The sequence below is a fragment of the Larimichthys crocea genome, chromosome VII (assembly GCF_000972845.2).
Source record: "Larimichthys crocea isolate SSNF chromosome VII, L_crocea_2.0, whole genome shotgun sequence".
NCBI lineage: Eukaryota > Metazoa > Chordata > Actinopteri > Sciaenidae > Larimichthys > Larimichthys crocea.
In genome coordinates, this window is record NC_040017.1 from 8,809,075 (window position 1) to 8,836,291 (window position 27,217).

The window sequence follows — 27,217 nt, forward strand, 5'->3', positions numbered from 1 at the left end:
CTATCCCACATGGTAGAATCAAGTCAAGGTTGTTACCACTGCAGCGAGTTCATGCACTAACTGGTGAAACCACAAATATAAAGAAGTGCCAAAAGCCTTCACTTAGAAGACTGAAGGCAAGGTCAGAGATAAATTCTCCAAAATCTTCTAAACTTCACAGAGTACCACAAGTTGGAATGATCTGAGCGTGTTGCCCTGGACAAAATTATTCATATTGATAGGGATGGTATTAAAACACAAGCCTCAGATGAGTTGAATTTAATATCAAGTTTGGAGGTTAAATTGTAAACAGATTAATAGAGGCAACATCTCCACCTTGTTTAGTAGCCTAGGTAACATTTTTTATTTCATGTCCGTTGCCTGTGAGAAGATACAAATGTGATTACCTAAGATATTTTGTTTTGTAGGACTTTATCAGGTGCTTTGTGGGACACTTTGCCACGGCCAGTGTCAGGGATGATAATTACATTTTTGTCATTCACATATTTATAGGAACAGAACTTGTGAGTACTACAACGTGATAGGGAGACAGTCTCAATGTTGTAGACCAGGCTATTAGTCTATACTGTGCAGATTTCCCTGGCTGGCAATATAAGCTATATTGTGAACATAAAAAATGACATACCAATTACAGTTTTACGAGCACTGTCATGTACAAAATGTCAGATAGTAAACAGAAGAGCCTAAGGAAAATATGTGTGCGTGTTTGTGAGAGGGTGTCTGATAAAGAGAGAGAGGAATTTGTGTTTAGTTATGCCGATCACCGGTGCCCTTCAAAATGTCATGCTGCTCCGAGTGATTAGAAAGGCTGCAGAAAGAGACAACAGCAATGTAAGCAGGAGTGGGAGAGGGACAGGAGGAGATACCTGGAGGTCAACATCAAATTTAGGGGTTCCGGTAGAACGTGCAGGGAAAGAAATGAGACAGGTGTGTAGGGGAGATTTACAGGACAATACATCCTGCTGAGCGCATAGCTGTAAAATCTGAGAGTAATTATATTTTTAAAAAAATGAAATAAATATAATAAATATACACCATTATCATAATGTCTCTTCACATTGCCCTGTCATGCTGTTTTTGGAGGGATTTGATGTCTCCTGTATTGAAAAATGTACTTTGCCATGACATTTTTGACTCAATTCAGATAAAAGCTTCAGTCAAATTCACATAAATTGAAATGGCATTAGACAAAAACAAAACTGTGTCAGTGTAGTGAAATCACGTTACTGCTTTCAGGAAAAATTCAGAGAACGTCATGCTTCAGTTTTGAACTAATTAAGGGATTACATTGTCCTCTATCTAATTCTTCTTGCTGGGGAGTTTCAGTGACCTCAATTGGAGGAACTATAAAAGTACGTTGTTCAATTAAAAAAAACAAAGCTTTCCTTTTTTTTCAGTGCCCAAAAAGCTGACATTAGGCTTTCACGTGACAGCAACAAAGTCCAAGTAAATTAACAATTAGAAGAAGATATAATAGAAGAAGAACAAGATAAGATGGTAACATGCTAAAGTAATCACGTTAAAATTACATTTCATTAAAAAAATAGCAGAAGAAACGGTTTCATTAAAAGCAAGAGCTGTCTATGTTTCAAGCTAAATGTGTGTGCGTGACTGCATCAGGAGCTAGTGTGTGGGTGGCTGCGTGTGTGTGTGTGTGTGTGTGTGTGTGTGTGTGTGTGTGTGTGCGATGATGTGTGGAGAAGCAGGTAAATTAATATAACAGATGGTTTGAGTTTTATGGCAAGAAATGATTGTGAAAGGTCATAACACAGACTCTGACATTTACCAAGACATGCATCTTATTGCTAGCAATGCACATACACACACTCAAAGGATGTCAGCGTCCATCCTTGACAAGTTCTTGACAGCAGAGTCGGGATAGCAGGAGACGTTTGTTGTTTGTCTGCAGTTCATATCTACTTTTCATCAAACATTCTTATTAGGATTTATGCAAGCGTTTTTAGGATCCACAGCTTAAGACACAACACACTCACATTCTTCTTTATCTCACACACACACACACACACACACACACACACACACACACAGACGTGCACACACACACGCACACACACAGGCTGGCAGAGCTCCAACTTTATTACAACAGGACTCTGGCAGCCTGATTGAGTGATCAAAGCTAATCGCATTTAATCATATCTAATCATAAGTAATAACCAACACTGAGTGCTCAGGCATGACAAGGCTCTCCACTCTCTCACCATCTCACCCTTTTTCCTCTCTTTTCCTGCCCTCACTCCTTGACCGCCCTCCCTCCTCCTTCTGCTCTGCCGCCCGTTCCTTTGTCCCCTGCGTTAACCCTTAGTCGAAAAACAAGACTGAAGCTGAGTGAGAGACCGGGGTTGAAGGAGGGTTTAAAAAAAGAGGAGAAAAGAGAGAGTTTGACAGATGGACAGAAGAGCAAGCATATCGCTGTACTTTTTTAGTATTTTTTAGTATTTTGTATGGAAGGAGAAATATGTGACTGTGTGACAAAAAGCTTTGTCAGAACAACCGGGAGAGGGTGATTTGGCAGTCACATCCAATAGTTTCAACATTACCATCTTCTTTCCAATTTATATTCAGTACACAGAGGCTTAAGGCAGCATCTTAAGCCTCTGCGTTTTCTTGCAGTGTTTTTCTATGCTTTGATCAGATTTTGGAGTCCTGCTAAGATCCGCTCTTTACACTGCGCTTACATATAGTAATAATGCAATGTGATAACTGGAACTGGTAGGGATTTAAGTTGCCTGCACGCAGAGTGTAAATATTCTCATGGTATGAATTTATAGCCGTCACCTAGGATGTTACGAGCGCTCATCTGATAAAGTTGTGTTTGAAAGACGCTGCGGCGGCTCTGCATGCCTGTTTGTGACGTTTGTAGAAGGTGAAAAATATCGAGGCACTAACTCAATGTTAGCATGACCTTAAAACTTAAGCTCCCCTGTTATCACAGATCAGCTTTCCTGTTTTCCATTCCGCTTCTTGTCTCCCCTGTTTCCACACCTAATCTTTATTAAAATAGAAGGTTGTTTTGAGAGCACTAAAAAGTGCTCTTGAAGAAAACAAACTGCTCTCACCTTGCAATTGTATTGGCCTTTTTAACAAGCTTCAAGCAAAGTGCTTGTCTAATGGTCACACAAAGCATCTGAAATACCCTCCTCTGAAGCCTTTTCTAACAAATTGGGAGGATTGTTGTTTTGTTTTTTAGTAACTGTCTTTCCAAAATCAGTTGTGCTGAGGCAACAAAGTAGGAAGGCTTTCAACTTTTCTCTGGCGTCTCTCAACCTTCTATCTTTTTGTATTTGCAACATCATTGTGCAGCATCATGATCATCTTTCCATGATTGTTCATGCCTCACCTCTCTCTTTGACATCGGCCTTTGGCTTCACCTTTCAATGTGGTCACATGGACCAGCTATGAACTCTTTTAGGTTTACCAGCTATTTTATTTCAAGTATATATTTTGTTTCAAGACTTTCCTCTGAGTCATTTCCTTCTGGTTTGTTTCAGATCCTTCATGTCTGTCTGGCTTTAGGGTTTGTGTGTGCATTGAGTTTTGATGTTGAAAGATATTTTATCAAAAGAGATAAAAATCCTCCTGTTAAATCTCATCAGACTGTAATTAAGATAATCAGTGCTCTCTTTCAAGTTAAGTGCCTCTATCCAATCTTCAAAGAATGCAGCAATGATAAAAAAAAAGTTAAAATCTGTTATGTAATTTGTGAACCATGAGATCTTTGCAGTAGTACTGACAAACACTATTTCATTTCATGAATAATCAGCTGCTTTTTGCCTAGCGAACACTGTAAATGAATTGTCAAGTGCTTAGTTTTCACAGTGCCAAAATGAAACAAAAGCTTTAAGTGTCCTGAAGAGCAAAACTAACTCCAGTAATCCCTGACGATTTCTGAATTTAATTTTTAAGTACCTTACTTGTGTCTCCAACAAGCACAGACTGCGATCTGTTTACTAAGTGTGACAGTTTAAATATTGTTTCAGAGGCTTCAGCAGCCAGCCAAGCTGCATATCTGGGGAAGAGCTGTTGTAACATAAACCTTGTACTAAAAAAACAAAACTATAGCCAAAGCATCAGGATTTTTGAGCCGCACATTGGGATTATAAACAAACAACCAAAAAGACATCAGGACATCTGTTTGTCTCTTTTCCCCAGGATGCTTTGCTGCGGCTGGCGGCCGTTGTTGACTCGCGCTCGCTGCGAGTGGCCCTTCGAGACAGCATACAGGAGCTGCTACCCAGCACGGTATTTACACACACACACACACACACACATTCAGACTCTACATTTGCACAAACAGCTGAACATAATTGTAATTTCTTTAAATTATTACCTGAAGAGCTAAATGCCTCAGTCCTGACATCAGACCAGGGAACAGAGACCCAGGCCTTTGTTGCAAATGAATGAGGCTCATCGCTCATTAAATTAATTAGAATCTGATTAATATTACAAGTGAATGTGCACATATATGTGTGTGTTTCATTCCAGGAGTGTGTATGCGTCTACACGCTGGAGGGAGACTCGAGGCTGCTATCTGAAGACCCACCACATGAACTACCACAGGAGGGAAAGATCAGGTGTGTGTATGTCTGTGTGCCGATGCAGCGAGCCGCAGATGTTTTGCAAGAGAACAAGGAAGAGATGAGGAGGTGAAATAGAGGCTGTTTTCTCTGTGTGAGAAGCAGGTGTCACCTGAATGAATATGAGACTGTCACAGAGAGATCTCATCATCAAGACACACGAGGATCCCCTCCGTCTCTCTTATCCTCTCACTTTTACCACCTTTTACTTTCTTCTTCTCATCCTTCATCTCTATTGCACTCTCATTAAAGCTCACCTTTTATCTCATTTTTTGTCCCCGTCTTATTACACATCCCTCTCTGTCTCTTTGACAAACTATTTCCCTCTCTTGTCAGCTGCCGTTCCACCTTCTCACCTCGCTGCATCAGTCCGTCGTTGCACTTTTTTTCCTCTCAACCCACTCGCTCCCTGAGGAGCCATGAAGCACTAAGCCGCCAGTGTTTCAGTCTTTCTACTCCCCTCCTCCCTCCGTCCCCACAGCTCCTATTTCTCTCTCTCACCTTCAATCCCTCTCCCCGCGGAAGTGTTGCAGGGCTAATAGCCTAGGTGACAGTGCCCGGGGTCCCTCAGCGAGACACAGCGATCCTCTCCTCTCTTAAGTGCTCTCTGAAGCTCTACAACCCCGTGTGGCATGGCGACTGCTGCCCAGGCTCAGGCAAAAACCAACACTACATTATAGATGAAACTGTCTGTTTGTCAGACAAGAACCCTTTTTCCGACACCTCATTGCCACACAAACACGGGATCACGCACAAACATGCTTATGCAGACCACAACACGCAAGGACACGAGCGCAGACCACACATATGCACACACACAGATGCACATACACAACCCAATGTACTCACACACACACATTAGTCAGGGCGGTACGCAGGCTAGATGTAGTGCGGATATTAAAAGAGCTACAGGGCACTTTGTTACTTTTCTCCCTCCAATTCACCTGCTTATATAAGCCTGTTATCAAGACCTCGGCATACACACACACACACACACACACACAAACAAGCACAAACACCCACATACTCAATGAACCCATCTGAGAGGCAGAAGGTCACTGTGTTTGTGTCTCATTCCAGCCCACTTTATAATACATACAAGCCCATTAACTGGATCTCCACACACACACAAATGCACAACCCAGTTCAGCCAAGACAGTTCCCATGATTGTTTATCCTCTTAACCATTTGTTATGAGGAAGATAACTGATGCCTCATAGCCAAACAAGCTATTGTTAGAAATGCTGCAAAAGGAAGAAACACAGTTCAAGGTCTAAGAGACACAGAAGAAATGGTACACGTACACAGTGCAGTTACACAACTGTAAACCCTCCCAGTTATAGGTTACATTTTATTTTCACCTCAAACAATAAACATTTTACTTATTGTAACATGCAGATGATTCATAAAGAAATAATGGTTTAAACTTGTACATACATTTATGTAATAATCATTAACATTTTACATACATTTAGATTAAAACTCTTCAGTTAGTTTTCTTTTTCAGCCAACCAAAACATATTGCACCACACTAACCCTAACCCAAACCCTATTATCAAATAGATACAAGTTAGAATGAAGATTGATATAAATCACCTGTATGTGACACATGACCACAAATACAATACAAACAATGGGTGGTATACAGTCTAATATAAGTAGTCTGTGTTGATATAGTCATATGCATGTGCTTTCAGTCTCATTAACCCCCAAAACACAACCTGCTAACACTAAATCAACAGCTGGAATATATACATATGCCGCACATCATGTCGCAGCTGTTCAAGCATGCATTGTTTACCACACCAATGTGTTTTGCAAGTTGTAAAAATGCACAAATGATCAAACATATCGAGGAAGACGAAGTATTTGACTCGCCTTTAACTGACAACTATCATGTGCAAAATACAAAAAGTAACATAAAACAATATGGTAACTGCGTATCCTAAGAAATATCCAGAATTAGTCTGAATCAAACGTAGCTGCTCAATACATTTTTTGCACATTAACTCCATCAGCCGTTAGGGCATGCAGTGTTTCTTATTGATGGTTAAGCAGTTACGACAAATGGCGCTCATAGTGTAGCAGCAACATTAAGTCATTAGAATCACCCAGATCAATTATTTCTATAAGTGCCAACTACACACACACATTTTCTGCATTTGAGCGGTCTGTGTTACTGTCCGTCTCCGAGTCTTTGCTGCTGCTAACTGTTGTCACTGTAAACACAACGCCCACCACGCTGCTTTGACCTCTGTGTCATTCAGTTTCTGCAATTCTGCTAACTGCTTCATCTCTATATGACACACACCAGACATTTAAACATAAATTATATTATCTAATAGCTAGAAGTGTCATAGTAAGTCTGCAGAGAAAACTAAATAACTATTTTTCCTGCCGCCACAGGGTGGATTTTTTGGCTCACCGCAGTCCACACTATAAATTGGCTTCATGATTGTGCAGGAAAGCTGCTTTGAACGATGACATTACACAAAGGTCAGCTGCATTTCCCACAGCAGTAAACTAAGATGAGATTTTTCTTTTTTAACTCAAGTGGACTGTTCCTCTGTGAGCTGAAATAAATGGACACTTTTAAATCAATGCACCATGCAGAGATTTGGCCATGGCGGTGGTTTGAGGGGATTTCAGACTCTGTGAGCATGTAATGGAGTGACTGCTGCTGTATGTATGTGTGTTTGTGTGTGTGTGTGTGTGGCTGCTGGAGGGTTCAGCAGATTTTTATGTGAAGCACATAGATTTTATATTTACCTGTGTGCATAAGTGAAACTATTTTCTTTCTTTTTGTCTCTCATTTACATATTCATGCAAGTCTAAATGTGTGTGCTTACAGAGGTGTGGAGTGACGTTGCCACACATGTGCATTTTGTGCAGATACATGTGTCTTTGTGTTCTTTGGCAGCAGTCAGTCTAGAATTAATAAATCTTTGTCTCATATTTTAGCATAAGAAAGCTGCCCTCTGTATTAAATATAACACACACACACACACACAGACCTTTTGCCATCATCACACCTGGCTTCACACCTGGCCAGCACTTTCAAACACATACAGACATACACACAAATGGCTGTATTGATTTCATTTCACAACGAATAATAGTTCTATTCAGACATGTTTTGGTCAGTGTCAATGAACACAACGTGTCTGTTTTTGTAATGCCGATGATTGTTTTTCCATTTGCTCCAATTGGCTTCCAAATCCCCTCTTCCTCTTTGTCTCCCCAGTGTCTGACAGACTGTCTCTCTGTGTTTCTCACTCTGACTTGTGTGCTGTAGGTTTTTCAAATCAGAGTCAAACTTTTATCTCTCTGTCTCAGGACTATCGTGGACCAGCTGAAGCGGTGTCAGTGTGCCGGCCTTCCTTCGTCCGAACTACCAGAAAAATACAGAATCTGCCTTGCAGCACCATTACCAGCACACAGAAGAGGTGTGTGTGTGTGTGTGTGTGTGTGCAGTAAGGGCTTGAATAATGCCAATGGACAGTCAAATGGACCAATATCTGTGTGTGTGTGTGTGTGTGTGTGTATGTGTGTCTGCTTGTTTGAGGATATGTGAGCTTGTATTTGTGCATGCAGAGGAGCAGAGAGACGTGAGAACGTGGGAGAATAAATAAAGAAAACGAGGCAGAGCGAGAAGTAGTGAACAAGAGATGACGATTGCTAAGGGAGAGATATGGAGCTGCGTGGGCAGTGCACTGCCCTAAAAGAAGAAAAACAGTGAAAGGTTTATGAGAAAAAAATGCAAGAGCTCAGATTGATCAGAATGAAAAGACTCTCCATTTCTCTGCATATTAACATTTTTTTGGTTTTATCTAAAAGCAGAAATGAGAAGATAACCTGGAGGGATGTAATAATGGAGATATCTTGAAGTACAGCATGACCGCTCTGCTCTCTGCGGATCAATAAATACCACTGAGCATTTAATGATTTTGCAGAAGTTAGAGTTAGTTTGGTACCAATGTGGCAAACACACATCATGTTGGTTGTTGTTTTGTCTGCTGTTCTCACATGCAGCAAAGATCTTATTGTTAAATAATTAAATGTAATATTTAATTAAATTTAATATAATATTAAATATATTTTATCCACAAAGATCTACTCTCTCTACATCAATGAGGAAAACAAACAAAGAAGAGAATAAATGCTCGGCAAGGACAGGGGTTTATTTTGTTCCATTGTCATTTCTCCTGCATTTTTCCATTAGTATTAGAACATGAAGAAAGAGCAGAGTCTGATTAAGAGCGAGACAAGGACATGGAAAGAAAATGACAGGACTAAGGGTGTGTTTTGTCTGAATCAATGCATTATGTATGATGGATGCTTTTTTTTATTCTGTCTTTCTTTTAGCTATTGTTATTCCTATCTTGAACCAGGAGTGGGAGAAGGCCATCGCTGTCTTACTGGTTAGTCCATGCACATCCAAGGACATACAATAGGGTTTCACTGAATCAATAAACTGGAGGAATGAAAGCAATCACTAGTGATTATCACTACAAGTGATAATTTCTTTATGCTTTATCAAAAGATAGATATTTACAGTTAAATGACATATATATTGATTTTATATTATGGAGCATTCACAAAGTAAATCTCTATGGACCTCTATGGAGACATCACTGGACTGAAATATCTGTGTGTGTTGCAGGTGGGCTGTAATCCACTATCTGATCAGGATGAACTGCATCTTAACACGCTGGAAAAACATGTAAGCTTCATCTTTATCTGTATGTTTTTGTCACACTTGTGGGTTTGCTATTCATTTAAACCAACAGATTCCTCAGGATGTTATTTATTGAAAGGATAAAGCACAGCCTGTGTAAACTCGACAAGAAGATGTAACCTTTCTTAATCATCCAGTGAGAATTAGACAAATAGATGGTCAGCTGCTAAAAGTTACTGCAACAGTTAGAAACCTACAGAATATAGCAAACTGTTACAGAAACAGCAAAAACATCACAGAAGCATGTTTTTTTTTTCAAGTAGTGGACTGCTAATACAGTGCAAAATCTAAAAGAACTCTCTTTTACTTGTCAACTATAAAAAAAATACCGTCATTTGTAAATTTCCAGTCCATCACTGAGTGCTTGGCATTCAGAAATGCCTGGCTACTTGATTATTTATCTCTCTGCAAATATGTGTGTGTTGCATTGACACTAACATGCTCAGAAGGGAATCAACTGGTGATGTTTGCTTTAACGGCTATTCTGCTCGTTTCTGTCGGTTCTCCGAAGGAGAAGGAGTAGATGAGAGATAATAAAATGGCATCAGGCATTATTTAGTCACAGATTGTCTTTAATCTTACTTTTGTCTGTGCATGACATCGCAGGCCTCGGTGGCGTGTGTGCGAGTCCATGCTGTTCAGGGGTCCTACCACCACCACAGGCCACCTCTCAGCCCCTCTCCCATACAGTCCCACAATGCACTTCTGCACCTCAACGTCTCAGACCAGGATTACTGCGAACTGGATCGCAACATCCTGCAACTCTGTGGTATGCACACACACACACACACACACACACACACACACACACACACATACACATTCAGGGTTTGCAACATACATACATCTCCCTACACCTCATATAAACAAACAAACATAATTACACACACAGGAGGTGTGTTACTAGAGAACGCCCATCTGGATAAAAAGCTCTATGAATTTAGATGGACTCTGTAGTCACTCAAAGAATGTGTGACAGCTTCTGTGTGAAAACAGAAGGCTTTGCAAAACACTGTTTATGATCTCATACATAATGGAAGTAGACTCACTAATACATAAACATACATCAACATTGTTTACTCCCTGGTAATTGTCAGCAAATATGAGTTGGCTTTACTCTCCTCAGTTTTTCCGACCTCTGCCTCGACTTCCTTTCTTCTTCCCTTTCTTTCTGTCTTCATCTGCAGTCCAGGCAGTCCTCCATCTCTTGTCTTGTCTTCATTATTAGGGCCTCTGTTAGCTGGTTTCCGTTCACCCTTCCTCGACCTGCTGTCTTATTGCACCCCCCCGGATTGCTTTCTGTCCACATGCTGTACATGCTCTGCATTCCCCATCTTCCTTAACGCCAGCCTGCCCTTGCTGCTTTCTGGTTTTTACTTCCATCATTCTCATTCTCTCCCTTCTCTCCTTCAGGTGAGCTCTTTGACCTTGATGCAGCCTCTCTCCAGCTCAAAGTCATCAATTATGTAAGTGGTTGAGATCACTCACACATTCCCTCATGCACACATACACACAGAGAGAGAGTTAGAGACCTACAGTACATGCAAAACATGAAGTCCTCAGTGACTTGCTTCCCTCTTCCTGTCATTACCTATATCACAAGCTTTTTATCACACATACTTCATCAGCCTCCCGATAGTATGCCCCCCCTCAATATATATGACAGACTCTCTAGAAAAATGAGGGCAGCAGGAGAAGAGATGTAAAGATTGATGAGGAAGGCGAGAAAGAGGAGATATCGGGCTTTAGCTACAGTATGTGCAGAAACCTGACAACAGTTTAAATATATGGAATTATTCAGAGATAAAGAAAATATGAGATTGAGGGGGATAAAGCAGCAGCGAGGGGATAGATTTAAAGGTTATACAGCAAAAGAACAAAGTCTTCCTCATCAATGTATGTAAATATTTTTCAGATTTTTCTGCTGTTCCTCCTTATTGAGCATGAAAGACTTGTTTTGCATTTTTAAGTCTCTGCAACAATGCATCGTCACATGTGTGGATTTGCTGCTGTCTTGTGTGACAGTAAAATAAATATCTTTTTGTTTTCTTCAAAATAAGTCATTTGAAAATGTAGTTCTTGTGTTATGAACACTAGTGGGACACAGACCAGTGATGTATGGGGAAGGACAGAGGGAATCTGGACGAGGGGATGATAGCAGGGATGGGGGATCCAGCAGCAGCAAGGGGTTAGTGATGGTGATGGAGGAGTGTGGCTGGCGTTAGCAGGAGTGAATGAGAGGAAGCGTGGCTGGAAGAGGACAGCTGGCAACAGACAGACAAGCAGGGAGACAGGCAGGCGGGTGATGATCCTGAGGCACAAACAACTTAGTACAGGGAAACACAGAGAAACAGAATCACTAAGAGCAAAGTGAAGTTGGCCTGGAGCATTACTGCCACGTTGGGTGAAACAACAATCTTACAGAGAGTGGTTGAAGAGCTGATACGAACTGAAGATATACTACAGGTAGATGAGCTGATGGGAAGCAGGTGAGCAAGATGAACGGAACCAAAACACAAGGATACACTGAGAAAACTGCTGAGGTACAGCCAAGACCATAATACTTGTTAGACATTTTTGACTATTTTCTGACATTTTATAGACCAAACAATTCAACTAATTAATCTAGAAACTAATTGGCAGATGAGACAATTATGATGATAAGAGTTGCACCCTTACTATAGTTTTTGTCAAGGAAATTTTGAGAGTTTTCAAAATATATTTCATCTCCACATGATTATCACAAGTGCTCATTATTATTTTTTTGTAGAAAAAAAGAGTCTGGGTTATTTATCAGTGTTTCATTTGATTATTAAACAACATGAAAGGCAGTGGTTCTTAATAAGTAACAATATAAAATAATCAGAACATCTGATTTTACAAATATAATTTGTAGGTTTTCTATCATGTTTTCTGTCAGCATCAAAAGAGGACCTTGTCTACTCATGTGTGGGACAAAGTCTTTATGAACACCATTTTAAAGTAATCTGTTGCTGTGTAAAAATAGCATTTTCTAAACAAATATCACCCACCTGACGTTCCCTCCAGCTGTGCTGCCTTGGTCAAATAGCGCAGCTGCAGCAGTAATGCATGTAAAACATCAGCTTTTGATGCCTCTAAACCTGAATTTGTAGTATTTTTTTTCCTTCCTCTAACAGAAAGGAGAGGAAGAAGTTGTGGTGGTGCAAAAGGCTGCAGGGGTTTTAGAATATATATTTGAAATCCGACATGATTTGTTTCGCCTGTTTATTGTTAGAGTTGTAAAAAGGGGTGAAGGTAGGAGGAGGGGGAGAGGGAGGAAAAGGTTCTGAGAAATCGTGGTGGGAAGCGCTTGGGGCCGCTGTTGCTCCTGTAGGATTAGCAGCATTTGGGGAGAAATGGGGTGGAGGGGCTTATTATTATATGTAGCTGCAGCAACATGCTTTACGTGTGTGCGTATGTTTGCACTGTGTGTGTTTGTGAGTACATGTGTCTTGTGTGTGACGGAGCAGGGGGGGAGACGAGAGTGTTGGCAGTGGCTGGTGTTTATCCCTGTCCTGCTTGTTCTCTATCCAGCTCTGTGGATTGCTCTGTGGATTTCTGTGTGAAGAAATGCTGCTCTTATAGCTGTGTGCAGGTGTATGTGCATGCGTGTGTGATCCTTTATATATTTATGTACCCACAGTATTTGTATCATATGAGGTAAGGTGGTCATAAGGTATGTGTGTGTGCGCATGTTCCCAAGAGTGGATTTCAGTCTATGAATGTGAATGAAATGTTTCAGCAGCAGGAAATTCTGTGAAAACTGAGCAGCAGAGAAGCCGAGTCCATAGACACACCTTCATTTGGACACACTTCAATCATGCAGGGATTTCACATTAAAAGAAAAAACCTTGATCTTGCCCTAACAACATGTTAATGTATATTCAGTTATTGACAAGGTATGAATGTTTTGATGAGATGATTACTTATTAAGAGACCCTAGAAATACACATCGTACCAAGTGAGTATTACTAATAGAAATATGTATGACTACTTACCATTTACTGTGAAAGCTCTCACCATCATATTCCAGATTTGATTATGTGAGATATTTAATTTGTGTTTTTTTTATAAATAATACAAGCATGTATCATATTAACAAATCCGTGAGGATGATACAGATTTTTTGTCCCAACCTCCGATCCACTCTGGTTATTTCTCCCTGATTTATAATCCTATCTTCACACTAGACTACACTCCAAAGGAATCCTAAATTGAGGCTTTAAAAACAATCGGACTCAGTCAGATAAAGAGAGATTTTTGTAATGATATAAGTCAGCACTGATATTTTTTTGTGGTCTCCTTCAGCTGCAGCAGCAGACTCAGTCGCAGTGTTGTTGTTTGCTCCTGGTGTCAGAGGACAACCACCAGCTTTTCTGCCAGGTACTTTACCACTCTCATACACATTTGTTTTCCATGACCTCTCTTTAAAATACCACACACAAACAATTCACACAAACACACTGATTCAATCCATTGAATAATGTGTGACCTCTGTGACCTTTAGGTGGTCGGAGACAAAGTCCTGGAGGAGGAGATCAGCTTCCCGGTGAGGCCAACAAACAATGGTTTATTCATATAAATATTTGTTATCTGCATATATCGATCTGTTTGTGTTTCCAGTTAAGTATTTTGCTCATCCATTTATTTATTATTTGTGTGATCAGTCATTCATTCCCTCGTATTTCTTACACTGAGGTGACACACTGAGGTACATTCAGGGAGGTTTATTGCACTTTTTAACAAGCACACTTTGAATGCAAGTGGTGCAACCCTACGTGTTTGTTTCCTTGACTGACATGGTAGAATAAACCTCCCACATGTAATCTTTTGTAATCCCCGGCAGGGGTTATAATTAAGAAATTTGGGCGAAGAGAAAGTAATCACTTCTCCCTGGTTGCGGTGCAGACCTTAGCATTTTTAACAGGCTTTCCATAATGGTTGCAAATACACTGTGTACCCCGGGATAAATGATGTGTGAAATCTTGATAGTAGTTGGTGTAGAGAGATATTAGGACACAAATAAACATGCCCTAGATGGTCTGTTTGGGCTAATTTAACAAGGGAGGTAATAGACTTCACTCAGAATATAATAATCAACCTTTATTTATATATTTTACCCCTAAAAGAATCTCAAGGACCCTCTTAACAATTATGTTTTGTTCCTTCCTCTCGCCCTCATTAAATTGTTTTTCTTCACCTCCTTCAATTTTCACTCACACTGTCTGTATCTCTCTCCTCGGTTCAGTTGATGTTTGGACGCTTTGGTCAGGTTGTTGAGAAGAAGAAGTCAATTACTCTGCAGGACATCAGTGCTGTAAGTAGATCATTTTCTTTCTTTCTTACTTACCCATCTATCTATTTTGTCTTCATACTGAACTGATTTGTCTGCCTCTCTCCCTCTCAGGAGGAGCGTAGGCAGCTGTCCAGCATGTTGGGCTGTGAGATCTCCTCCATGCTTTGTGTACCAGTGGCCAGCAGGGCCACCGGTCAGGTGGTGGCACTAGCATGCGCCTTCAACAAACAGGGCGGACAGAGGTATGTATGTGAAAGACTGCTATCCTTTTTGGTTTTGTGCTCATGAATCATAAGATGAATCACTTAACAATGACAGTGAATCACTTAATGCAGAGTAGAGGTCTTACAGCCAAAACAAGTCATTTTGTTTTAGCCTCTTATCTTAACTTAGCCACTGATGACTTACTGCTGAAGTATATCTAAAATGCTGTGATGTCATTCTGAGGATGAGTTGACTTTGCCTAACTCCTGAAGCACTGACTCGTCTTAGATACTATGATTTATGTGACAGCGGCTTTCACTAACTTGTACTTGGAATGGATAGCCTTATTGGATGAGCTCAAAAGCTAAAATTTGTTAAGTTTAGAGGAGTGGAGAAGGAGTAACTCTTTCCACTGAAATCTGCAGCTAACGTGCTGCATGCTCCCTCGGGAATGGATACCACCACTTTGGAGCCTAGGTGTCAAATCACCCAATATGTGTGTGTGTGTGTGTGACCATACAGATGGCTATGTGATGATCTAGAGTCAGGTCATAAGTCTTAACAGCGGGTGGTCTCGGCTGCCTGGTTTGGCACCACATCTTGGCATATATTTGTCTTTGTGTGTGACACTGCCAGGATCAGTGCTGCTGTCCCCTGAATACAGACGTCTATAAAAACACTCTCCAGCTGTATAAAGTCTATTTATATAAATCTATCTATCTATCTATCTATCTATCTATCTATCTATCTATCTATCTATCTATCTATCTATCTATCTATCTATCTATCTATCTATCTATCTATCTATCTTGTCAAGCAGCATATGTCTCTACTTATCTTAAAGTGCTGGGAGATTAATGTATTTTAGCTCTTTCTTTTCCCACACACACACTTTACACACATATGTATGTGCTCACATACAATCCTCTCTCTCTCCCTCAGAAGACTAAGATAGATGAGAGGGGATCATGTCCTATAATTTCTCCCTCTGCCAGTAGCACTGATGACATTGCCGGCATCCTATTACCATAGTAACACAGCAGCAGGATTACGGCGGCAACTGTGCATAAAATGTGATAAATCTTTTGCTTTTGCTCCAAGCACAATCATCCAGAAAGATATATCTCAAACATGCATCTCCTCATCATATCGATTGCATATTCATATGCAGAGTTTGTTAGAACATCTCTCTTCCTGGCTCTCCTAAAAGTGTAATTTAGCATGTAACCTCAGGACACAGGTGCATGAAAACATATTGTGACACCAGTAAAAGGTCCATAACTCAGTTTTAGTGCCAGCAGATGAGAACAACGCACACAAATCACAAACATAATTTTAATCTTGTTTTTTAGGCACAGAGAAAGGACAGTAGAAGAATAAGCAGAAATGTACTGAAGTCATTGTGCACAGCACAAAGATGATCTCATGATGTTTAGGAGCTCAAGGCCAAACACAGGATGAGGTTTTGTGTTGAAAATCAAGTTGGCAGCAATTGTTAGAAAGGCCATATTATTCGGCTGTTTGGATTTATTTCTGCGAAATAGCAGGCCAAACAGGGTACACAAATTCTTCATCCATTCCACATTAGGACTCTTTTCCAATTGAAAAGGGTTGTGCTCTTTCTTTCTGTGTATCCGACTGCTGGTCTTTGGAAATTGATGTAAATTTAGGCTATTTTCTATGGTAATTGCAAAAAAAAAAAAAAACTGGATTATTAGTATGATAGAAAATTATTCTCCCAGCCTGAGAGACTATTCCTTTGTGCAACATTGGGGTGGCAGTAGCTTAGTCCATAGGGACTTGGGAACAGGAGGGTGGTCAATTTAAGGAGAGCATGGATCAAAGTATGGAGGGTGGACTGGTAGCTGGAGAAGTGCCATTTCACCTCCTGGTGAACAATGAGGTGCCCTTTAGCAAGGTACTAAACCCATAACTGCTCCCAGGGCACCACTACATCTCTGCCCAGCAAACCACCATCTCTCCATATTTGCATGAGCCCTTTATTTGTCATTTCAGGTGAAAAAATCATTTCCCCTCAAGGTGAAAAAAATCATTTCCCCTTAAGGGATCAATAAAGTATCTATTCTATTCTATTCATGAATGTTACTGATAAAAGATTTGTAGCCCTGAACTTTATTGGCCTCAAGTTATGTTTCCCAGGACTTTTCCAAAGCTTGGTTCAAATCCTACCTCCTTTGCTAGGATACCTGACAGTCTTAGCTCAAGGGGAAGAAAGCCCTGGAGCTATATACTGCTCCTGACGTCAACACTATAATGTGTCATTGCCCTCTGTAGGCAAAGAGTGATAACTGCAGGCAATTACTGGCGTAGCCGTGATCACTGCAGATCATTTCATTCATTAGTCTTCATTTGCCTGCTTAATGCTGTCAAGTTCTCACATCATTTAGTTTTAAAGGAGAGTGACAGTCACATTCACCACCTGCAGGACACCAGAGTTTTGTTCTGTTTTCCGTCATTTAGATATATGACAGTCATTATTCATACTTACACAGTCCTAAGTGATTCTTGTGTTTTTAGTTGCTTTTCTTTTAAGACTGCAACAAAGGATTGTTTTCAGCATCAACTAATTTACTGATTATTTTCCAAAATAATTCATTAAAGTTTGATGTATGAAATGCAGCGGCCAAAGAAGTACTGAGATCTTTTACAAAAGTATCAACGTTAACAATACTTATTATATCATCTATCATCAAATATATATTACATCTCATGAATATTACTATAGTGTCATTTTAATAGCTTGATATTTCATCTATAACAGGCTGTCTGAGTTGTAAACTGAACAAGCTGTCACATGAATATAGTGGAGTAAAAAGTAGATGAATAGAAGACGTAGTAGAAGTAGAAGTACTGTACATGATCACACAGTAGTGCTATTTAAAATTGTATTTGAATAGATGTACTACATTTTATTCCAGCACTGATAAAAATAAAAAAATAAAAAAAACAAAAATCATAATTTTCTAGATTATATCTTGTTTTGACCAAAATAAGTGCCAGGACTCCCTTGAAAAAAAGGTTTTTAATCAAAGTGGATTTGCTTGAAAACTGATTAATCTATTATCAAAATAGCTATATATAAATGTTCTGATGTTTAACTAATCAATTAATTTGCTGTTTCAGCTTTAATCTCTTTGATCTCAGATTGTATTAGATCTGTCTAAATTCAGATTCATCAGGAGAGTGTGTGTGCATGTGTTTGTGTGTGTGTGTGTGCGTCTCACTGCAGACACACGGAGGCAGATGAGCATGCAATCCAGCACTGTTTCTGCTACACTTCAACGGTCCTCACTTCAACTTTGGCCTTCCAGAAAGAACAGAAACTCAAAGTGGAGTGCCAGGTACTGCACATGCCCACACACACACAAACACAGTACATAGACGAACACACACACACCTACGCACAGAGTACATGTTGTATGCATACATTAATAAACATGAAGCTGCCTTGTGCTCTGTTTCTCCTTTTAGGCGCTCTTACAAGTGGCCAAGAATCTCTTCACACACTTGGGTAAGTTTTTGGCAGTCTGTCTCTGTGAGGAAAGAACGTTGTAGGACAATTTGAGTTAATGGCCGATATTTAAGTGATCACCAAGTGTAACGAATGGCGTACGTAATTGAATGAGATATTGCAGACCCTAAAGGTGATTACACCAAGGATCATAACCATAAAATCAAAAGGGCATTAAAAATGATGGCTCCACCTCTCTGTCCCATAATTACACTGAGCCACTCTAACAGTAAGCACCAACAGCAGAATAATGTCATTGATGATTCATCACGATTGCGGATACAAAACATTGATCCACTGGTAGAGCAAATTGCCTCTCACTGTACTGCTGATTACAAAAGCTCTTATCAGTTTGTGCAGCTGATCCACCGGTGCTCACTGTGTAACCTCTGTTTCTGTCTATCTGAGCTTTGCTGTATTCCTTTAATTTCCTCTATTTTCCATTTATTGCCTCTCTCACCCTCTCCTTTTTCTTTACCTCTCTCTCTAATTTTTTCAGATGATGTGTCAGTGCTGTTACAGGAAATTATAGTTGAAGCCAGGAACCTCAGCGATGCAGAGATGTAAGCCCTCTGATTCATCTTCAAAGGGAGTGTGTGCGCCTGTGTACAATGTGAACGTCTTTATCTCCATTTGAAAAGGCTATCTTGGCAATTTGCTCTTAACTGACTTGCCGCATTTAATTAAAGTTACAAAATGACCTGAGATGGAATGAGATAAAACACTCTCATTTTCTCTGCTTTGCTCTGTTCTCCATTACCACTTTAAGTCTATCTCTCTCTCACTCTCTCTCTTTGTGTTTCTCCAGCTGTTCAGTGTTCCTGCTGGATCGGCTCAGTCATGAGTTGGTGGCGAAGGTGTTTGACGGTGGTGTGGTTAGTGATGAAGAGGTACAACACACAAGTACTCATCTTTCCTGGGGGGAATCATTTCATGCTTTTATCACAGAGTTGACAGTAGAGACAGACAGAAAGGACGGGGGACATAGATGATGAGAGAGAGAAACAGGAATGACATGCAACAAAGGTCAACAACCAAATTACATTATCAGTGCCTGAAAACCTCCCTTGTTTGGGGACCTCCCTTGTTTGCTGTCAACAAACCAGTTCAAAGCAATGTGTAAACTATACAATTGTGTGTCTGTGTGTGTCCGAGTGCAGAAGGAGTTTCGTATTCCAGCAGATCAGGGTATTGCAGGTCACGTGGCGACCACTGGTCAGATCCTGAACATTAAGGACGCCTACTCCCATCCTCTCTTCTACCGCGGTGTGGACGACAGCACCGGCTTTAGGACCCGCAACATTCTCTGCTTCCCCATCAAAGATGAGAACAACGGTAGCAACAATGACTTCTACACCCAGAGAGAGACAGAGCAAATATAAACAATCAAACAAATTTGAGAGCAATGCTCCCAAAAAATAGAGACATGTAAACAACAAACAGCCATTTTAACCACAGCCTATGATATAAATATTCTAGGTTTAAAGATATTACACATTGAGCAGCTCAGAGCATTAAAACATGATGTGGTGACATCTCTTATCTGATGCCCCCGTACAGTCCAGTAATGTACTAAAATGCAGGAGTGAGGGTAGTGATAGATGATGAAGATATATTAATGGCCAGTTTGGACTTTTTCAGTCAGCTCCAACATTATTAAACTATTGGTAGTTGCTCCTTCTTCCTTTTTCCTTTTCAAAGATGAAGGTACTTTTCCACACATGTCCTCTCTCAGAATAGCACAAAGAGGTCTTACATCACATCATTTGCTCCTAAATCCCAAAGTGCATAAAGTGCACTTTGGACAGGCAACTATCTTCAGCATGTTCCAGACTTAGAAATTACAGAAAACTCAGACTTTGACGGTGCTCCTGACTTCTTGTTGTATCCAAGCACAGAAACTTTAGATTCCATGTGATTTGTCTCTATATAGAAAAACTGTCTGAAGCTCAGGTTACGAATTTCATTCCAGATCATTTCATGTGAAATTAGGTTCACCTCCAGTGTGAAATTAATTGAAGTTAGCAGACCTATTTGATTCAACGTCTGTTCTGCACCTCTAACTCTTGCATTCTCTGCCTCATTTTCTCGTCCTTGACTCTCATCTTTCACCCTCCATTTTCTTTCTTCATCAACTTTTTTCTCATTCCATCCAACTCTGTCACTCCTTTCTTTCCTCAACTCAACATCTCACCTTCTTTCTCTCATTCCTTTCCATTCCTCTCTCCATCTTTACTTCTGTCACTCTTTCTTTAAATCCTCCTTCCTCTAGAGGTGATCGGGGTGGCTGAATTGGTGAATAAAATGAATGGCCCGTGGTTCAACCGATTTGATGAGGACCTGGCCACAGCTTTTTCCATCTACTGTGGTATCAGCATCGCCCATGTAAGTCTCTTCTCCCACTGAAAGAACTTTGATCCTAACCCTAAATATCTCTATCTATCTATCTATCTATCTATCTATCTATCTATCTATCTATCTATCTATCTATCTATCTATCTATCTATCTATCTATCTATGCTATCTATCTAGCTAGCTATATATTATATATATAGTATATGTAAGGGTAGTAAAAAAAAAGTCTGTTTATACTGCTGCATATTAAGCATAAAGTGACTCAACGTGGCACAACTACACACTAAATAATTATTGGTTATCAATTAATCAATCAATTCATTAACAACAAGCATTTCACTCTAGAGTAGAAGACATTTAATATTATTATCTCTGGTAGCAGCACTGAAAAAGCATAACACATTAAAAAGGAATAAATGCACCATTTCTTAAACGACACATTCATCTTCATACACAACAGGCTTGTTGTAAACAAACCTTGATCATTAACTCTGCAAGTTTAATGCACCTATGATTATTAATTAGATTGGACTGCATAGAGAGGAATAAGATAAAGTTTATGAAAGAAGCTTTTAGAGTATATCCATCATTAGTTGTCTCTAGCTCCTTAAAACAGTGTGTGAGAGAGATCAAGCCAGGCTTTCAAAGTGGGATCTTTTTCAACGGGAGCAAAATGCTCAGTCAAGGCAGAGTCAAGCAAACTCTCGTGGGAAATTTAAAGAGATTCAATCTGTGATGGAGCTGAGTGGCTTTTATGGTACGGATCATAGGCATTGTATGACTGCTGCAAAGCCATTTACGCGTATTCAGCTGAGCTGAAGCTGGTGTATGTAGCTCACAGCGACGATAATGAAGTTTGCAATGTTGACAGTAATGAGGATCAGAAAAAGAGAGAGAGAGGCTGAGGCGCTGTATTGTGTTGTGTTGTCACCACGAGAAGGAACTGTGAGAAAGAACTGTGAAAAGGTTTTTATGGTTTAAATGCGATGATCAATCCTTCTCATCCTCTTTCTCATTATTGCAGCTCTTCTCTTTCATCCTTTACCAGAACGTCGTGGAAATATTGATTAAAATTGATTTGTGTTACTGCACTGATTTCTCTTGCCTCTAACAATGCCCTGAGGCAGTCACGCAACTGTGAGAGTAATGAGTAATTGAAATCAACTGAATCTCTTACTGAGTTATTTTTTAATGATAATACACATTTGCAAATGGTTTTAGATAATGTGTCAGATAAAAGGCACTGCAATGGGGATGATGCAGCTGATGCAGAGATACAGAGAGATGATATTTTATTCAGCATTTCTGATTCATCTTCATGTTAAGTCGTTCTTGTAGCATCTGACCTTTGAATGACTGCAGGTTCTCTGTCGTTTATTGACAAACCATAAAGATATTTGATTGGGAAAATAATTGCCTTCAAGGCAGCTCATTAATCATTTAAATATGATCGAATGCATTATTTATCAACACTCACTCTGTATCATGGTGTACAGTTTACTGAGGGTTGTTAAGAGCATTTCCCTCATGTACTGAAATGTAAGCAGCATTCAGTTTGACTTATACTGTTTGTACATCAGAAACAAAGCCGTGTCTAGAGTACCCAAGTAGATTAACATAAAGGATAAATGTGTGTTCAGCTGGAAGATCTATAATATCTATAATTTGTGGCTGGTGCTGGGGTTGTCTCTAGTTTTCTGAAGATATTGTCACATTGTCTTACTTACTTTAAAATAAACCTCTCTTGGAAAATAAAATAAAGAAATAAGAAGAGAGTTCTTGGCTGTGCTACTACAGGGGCTTTGTAAAACTGTTGATTTGTTATAGTGGTTCTATAACACAGTGTTTGTTTCTCTAGTCTCTGCTCTACAAGAAAGTCCATGAAGCCCAGTTCAGGTCCCACCTAGCCAATGAAATGATGATGTACCATATGAAGGTAAAATCCTGTTTGAGCACATCTCACTCACTCTCGCACGCAGACACATTATATTTACTGACACTGTCAAAATTATTTACTCCATATGATTCAGTATGTGTATGTTGCAGGTTTCAGAGGAAGAGGTGTCTAAGCTACTGGTGACGGGGATCGAACCGGTGAAGGAGATCCACCCTTGCTATGCTGAGTTTACATACACACCTCGCTCGCTACCTGATGACAACACGCCCTTGGTAAGCACCAGAGGTTAAGAATGAGAGACAGCGAAGAGGTATTAGAGACACAAAGAGAAACAAAAGTGATAACTTATCCTGTTGTGTGTGTCTGCAGTGTATCCTCAGCATGTTTGAAGACATGGGTTTCATCAACACATACAAGATTGACCTGCACACTCTCGCCAGGTTTGACAACTATCAATCCATGTGCTGAATATAGGAGCTTTTGTGAATGTTCCCTACAGGTACCTTACATAGTCTGTATTGATAAATTGATCTATAGTTTCTGATTTGGTGATTTGACCACATTCTGCTACATAGAAAGTAGTGAAATTAGAGTTTCATTGACCCTATCAGTCAACTATAAGACAATAACACCTTGGAAAGAGAGATTTAGGTAGATCTCTAGTGACAAAACTGGCAGGAGTTTGGTCAAATTAGTAGAGCGGTTTCATAAATTCAAAATTACTATTTAAACACGAGGATTGGTTGGTTTGCATGGACTATTTCTGATCTACTTTTAACTGGAGGAAAAGAACAGAACAAGAACAAATGTGGTCCGCAGGTCATAACTCAATTACACGAGTCACTAGATGCATGCTGTGTTGTGAATGATAACTGAACTGCTGCTTTGGTCTCAGGTTCTGTCTGATGGTGAAGAAAGGATACAGGGACCCTCCTTACCACAACTGGATGCACGCCTTCTCTGTCACACATTTCTGCTACCTGCTCTATAAAAATCTAGGGCTGTCCAACTACCTCGAGTAAGTATATAACCCTCTGTCCCCACAATGCTGTAATAATTTAAATCTTCAACACATCAAGAATTTGAATTGTAGCAATGTTTGCGTTTTTATCCCACTAGTGACACAATCAACCCAAATTTGCTGTCTGTTCCATAACCATCCTCTTTCCTCCTCTATTTTTTAGGGATATAGAGATTTTGGCTCTCTTTGTCTCCTGTATGTGCCATGACCTGGACCACCGTGGCACCAACAATTCTTTCCAAGTCGCCTCGGTGAGATCACAAATTATGTCCATGTTTCTGCTGTTTTAGAGGACTTAAGATACAAAGGGGGGAACCGAATGGAGAGTAAAAATATTTAACTTCCCAAACACGTAGAGAGCAGTCGAGCAGCACTGCACCTGCACTTTAAAAATTCAGAGCAAAAATTGACTTTTAGATGCTCAGGATGGAGCGCATCAGTAAAAGCCAGACTCTGGCTGTGTCGTAGAGTAATGAAAGTCTGTGGTTGTATCTGCTTGTCTGTGAATTCACCCAAGTGAGACACCAGATGTCATTGTGATTAGAGGCACATTGTTCAGCTTCACCTAAATGATAAACCCACACCAACTGTCTGACGTTATGCGGCATAGGTCATCATTTTATCAGTTTCTTTTACAAGTACAGATGAAGACGAGAGTGTGTTTTGTCCAGGATGTTGTTTCATTTGAATCAATACGATGTGTACTCTAAAAGGATTTTGTTTCATTTGTCTGTCTGTTTCTATTTTCAGAAATCTGTCCTGGCTGCTCTCTACAGCTCAGAGGGATCTGTAATGGAGGTAAACTCACAATAACATCACAGGGATGTGGGAGAGCTGACAATGTTTCATGCCTATATAAATTTTTATTGCATGTACACTTAGGGGCCACTTTATTAGCTACACCTGCACAGTATGTTGCAATTCAGTACAGCTGTGCTGTCGTAAATTGTGTCAGAAATGTGTAAATTGGATTATATGTTTATTAATGAGTGTTATATTGGACTATATCATGTTGAGAGGTGTTTTTAATTTTTGTCCTTCTCATTTACATAAATGAGAATAAGAATGTAGAACATGTAGAACTTTTTGTTTTGTTTGTTCCTTCCTAGTTAATAAACTTCAGTATGTGTGTGACTAACTGCTATTTTGTGCTTGTATGACACCTAGTGGCCAAAATCTAACTTTATTCCTTGTTTTTAGTGCTGAGGCATTGGTAGGCCTGTGAATTGCCTTTTCTTGTTGCACTGCTGCAATGTGACTCAACGTTTCTTTCAGAAGCAGCATTTTGAAATGCATTCATTCATGTACCCATCATACTTTATTTTTCAATCGCAGAGACATCACTTTGCCCAGGCCATCGCCATCCTGAACACTTTTGGCTGTAACATATTTGAGAAGTTCTCCAGGAAGGTGAGATATAAAATCTGACATTCACAAATGTCTCTCTTCATTTCTATGTCCATTTACCACATTCAAGTTTTCTTTTGATGTTTTTTTTAGGACTACCAGCGTGTGCTGGATTTGATTAGAGACATCATTCTGGCTACCGACCTGGCTCACCACCTTCGCATTTTCAAGGACCTGCAGAAGATGGCTGATGGTACGTCTGAGCACATCAGTATGCACAGTCACGTCTCTTTACTTTTGCTTTGTACTCACAACCATGAACAACAAGAGGAGGCTAGGTTTAGATGCTTAGTCCTGAGCTGGGACAGCAAAAAGGATACAGTATTGAATATGATTGTGAGATTGATCACAAGTAAAGAAAATACAGTTTATGTCTTCTTTTTGTCTAAATAATCAATGATAAATATGTGAAATGGACTGTGAAATTATGACCTCTTTTCCTCTGCAGTATGTCCCCCATTGTGGAAGCCACACAAAATACACAAACATTGACTATAGATTTTAATTAAATTTTTGTTTTGTTTTGTTTTTTGCTCAAATCTGAGGTCAAACTTGCAGCATTCATCAGTGACATTCTTAGTAACCCCCAACCTTCACTGGTCTATTTACCCTTTTGAGGAGACAGTTGCTTCTGCAAGCTTATGTAATATAATTGGCTGTAACCTCATGGCCAGTGGTTTGTTACGCCTGAATGCAACCAATTATAAGTTATCCTGAGTGGATATCTCTTCAGTGGAATCAATTTTGTGCTGTTAAAGCAGTTCAAGGACATTAAAAGCTTCTCAATGAGTCTTGCAGCACAGAGTGCAACTTGTCAATTATCACCAAAAATAGTTTAACAAAACACAGAGTGAAAATATACGATGTTAAGATGCTACTGAAACATCATTTTCTTTCCTGATCATCAAAATCAGTCAGTGCATAGAAACTGGGAACTTTGAGTTTTGAAAAATGAATACTAATCAGTTAAATGTTTAATTCTGTAATTATACAGTGGTGTGTGATTTCACCAATATTGTAAAACTTAATTAGAGTCAATTTTTGTATCTGTGTCTTTTAGATGGATACAATCCAAAAAGCCATAACCACCGCTCCATGCTGCTGTGCCTGTTGATGACATCATGTGACCTGTCAGACCAAACCAAGGGCTGGAAAACCACACGCAAGATTGCCGTCAGTTCTTCACTAGTCTTCACTAATTTATATAACTTTACATACATTTAGCTATATGTGTTCAATTTTGAATTTATGATAAACAAAAACATACATTCATCAGTCACCATATTAGGAATTATTATGTTTAAGTTGGGGAATAACAGCAAATTACATAAATAAATAACAATATATGAATTAGCATGCAGATATTTATGGGGTTTGTGCTACACCCTTTGACAAATATGCTCTAGTGTTTGCATTCATATTCATGTGTCTCAGTGTTAGTCCAATTACCCTTGTAATGTGAACAATTTTATATATATATATATATATATATATATAATATTAACATTTAGTCATTAGAGCAGCACAACTTGCAGAAGTATAGTAGTTGAAGTAATGGCAAATATAGTTGTCCAACACTGTTTCAGATATGCAGTAGCGAGACATTTCTACAGATCAGCATCAGTGCAGTGCATTCCTAAAATTGTTCAATTCTCAATAAATATGATGTAAAGCTGACCTGTTTCTGGAAACAATAAACATTATAAGATGTTTAGCTGTACATTTAGTAACAACCTTCCTACATTTACATTTACTATATGCCATTATATTCTGTGCACTCCATTTTAGGATTATGTTTAATCTTGGTCTGCCCCCCTTTTCAACACCAAACCCTTGACCCTTGTTCTAAATCCTACACCCTAAACCTCCAAACATCTACAGCAAATGCACTGTAATCCTTACTCCTACAACAAGAAACATTCTGTTTGATTCACAGTCTAGTTTGTATTGGTCTCAGTTAGGCTTTGTTATTTTCCCAGATTAATGAAAGAACATAAATCCTACCAAATATTGAAATGTAATAAAGGGAAATGACATTTTATCTAGGATTACAGCACTGCTCGTGAATCAGCGCAGTCCAATTACAGTACTATTTGCAAATATGAGAAAGTCTCTCCAGTAGCTAAAAGCCCAGACTGTGATACAACCATG

The 27,217-nt window shown here is 39.5% G+C and overlaps 1 protein-coding gene across 2 annotated transcripts in view; it reads left to right on the forward strand.

Annotated features, from left to right (window-relative positions):
- The window catches only part of pde2a (phosphodiesterase 2A), a 140,057-nt gene that overhangs the window by 107,823 nt on the left and 5,017 nt on the right, over nucleotides 1–27,217 (forward strand). For both annotated transcript variants that reach the window (XM_027280165.1, XM_019254744.2), the window contains exons 3-28: nucleotides 4,171–4,260; nucleotides 4,504–4,592; nucleotides 7,932–8,041; nucleotides 8,961–9,016; nucleotides 9,259–9,318; nucleotides 9,940–10,102; nucleotides 10,747–10,799; nucleotides 13,663–13,737; nucleotides 13,862–13,903; nucleotides 14,603–14,671; nucleotides 14,762–14,892; nucleotides 18,105–18,216; nucleotides 18,347–18,386; nucleotides 18,886–18,949; nucleotides 19,195–19,276; nucleotides 19,547–19,721; nucleotides 20,659–20,771; nucleotides 22,600–22,677; nucleotides 22,788–22,910; nucleotides 23,008–23,078; nucleotides 23,534–23,656; nucleotides 23,823–23,910; nucleotides 24,410–24,457; nucleotides 24,995–25,069; nucleotides 25,160–25,259; nucleotides 26,127–26,239. In XM_027280165.1, the coding sequence (XP_027135966.1) occupies nucleotides 4,171–4,260; nucleotides 4,504–4,592; nucleotides 7,932–8,041; nucleotides 8,961–9,016; nucleotides 9,259–9,318; nucleotides 9,940–10,102; nucleotides 10,747–10,799; nucleotides 13,663–13,737; nucleotides 13,862–13,903; nucleotides 14,603–14,671; nucleotides 14,762–14,892; nucleotides 18,105–18,216; nucleotides 18,347–18,386; nucleotides 18,886–18,949; nucleotides 19,195–19,276; nucleotides 19,547–19,721; nucleotides 20,659–20,771; nucleotides 22,600–22,677; nucleotides 22,788–22,910; nucleotides 23,008–23,078; nucleotides 23,534–23,656; nucleotides 23,823–23,910; nucleotides 24,410–24,457; nucleotides 24,995–25,069; nucleotides 25,160–25,259; nucleotides 26,127–26,239 (2,343 nt within the window). The remainder of the gene's footprint in view (nucleotides 1–4,170; nucleotides 4,261–4,503; nucleotides 4,593–7,931; nucleotides 8,042–8,960; nucleotides 9,017–9,258; nucleotides 9,319–9,939; nucleotides 10,103–10,746; nucleotides 10,800–13,662; nucleotides 13,738–13,861; nucleotides 13,904–14,602; nucleotides 14,672–14,761; nucleotides 14,893–18,104; nucleotides 18,217–18,346; nucleotides 18,387–18,885; nucleotides 18,950–19,194; nucleotides 19,277–19,546; nucleotides 19,722–20,658; nucleotides 20,772–22,599; nucleotides 22,678–22,787; nucleotides 22,911–23,007; nucleotides 23,079–23,533; nucleotides 23,657–23,822; nucleotides 23,911–24,409; nucleotides 24,458–24,994; nucleotides 25,070–25,159; nucleotides 25,260–26,126; nucleotides 26,240–27,217) is intronic.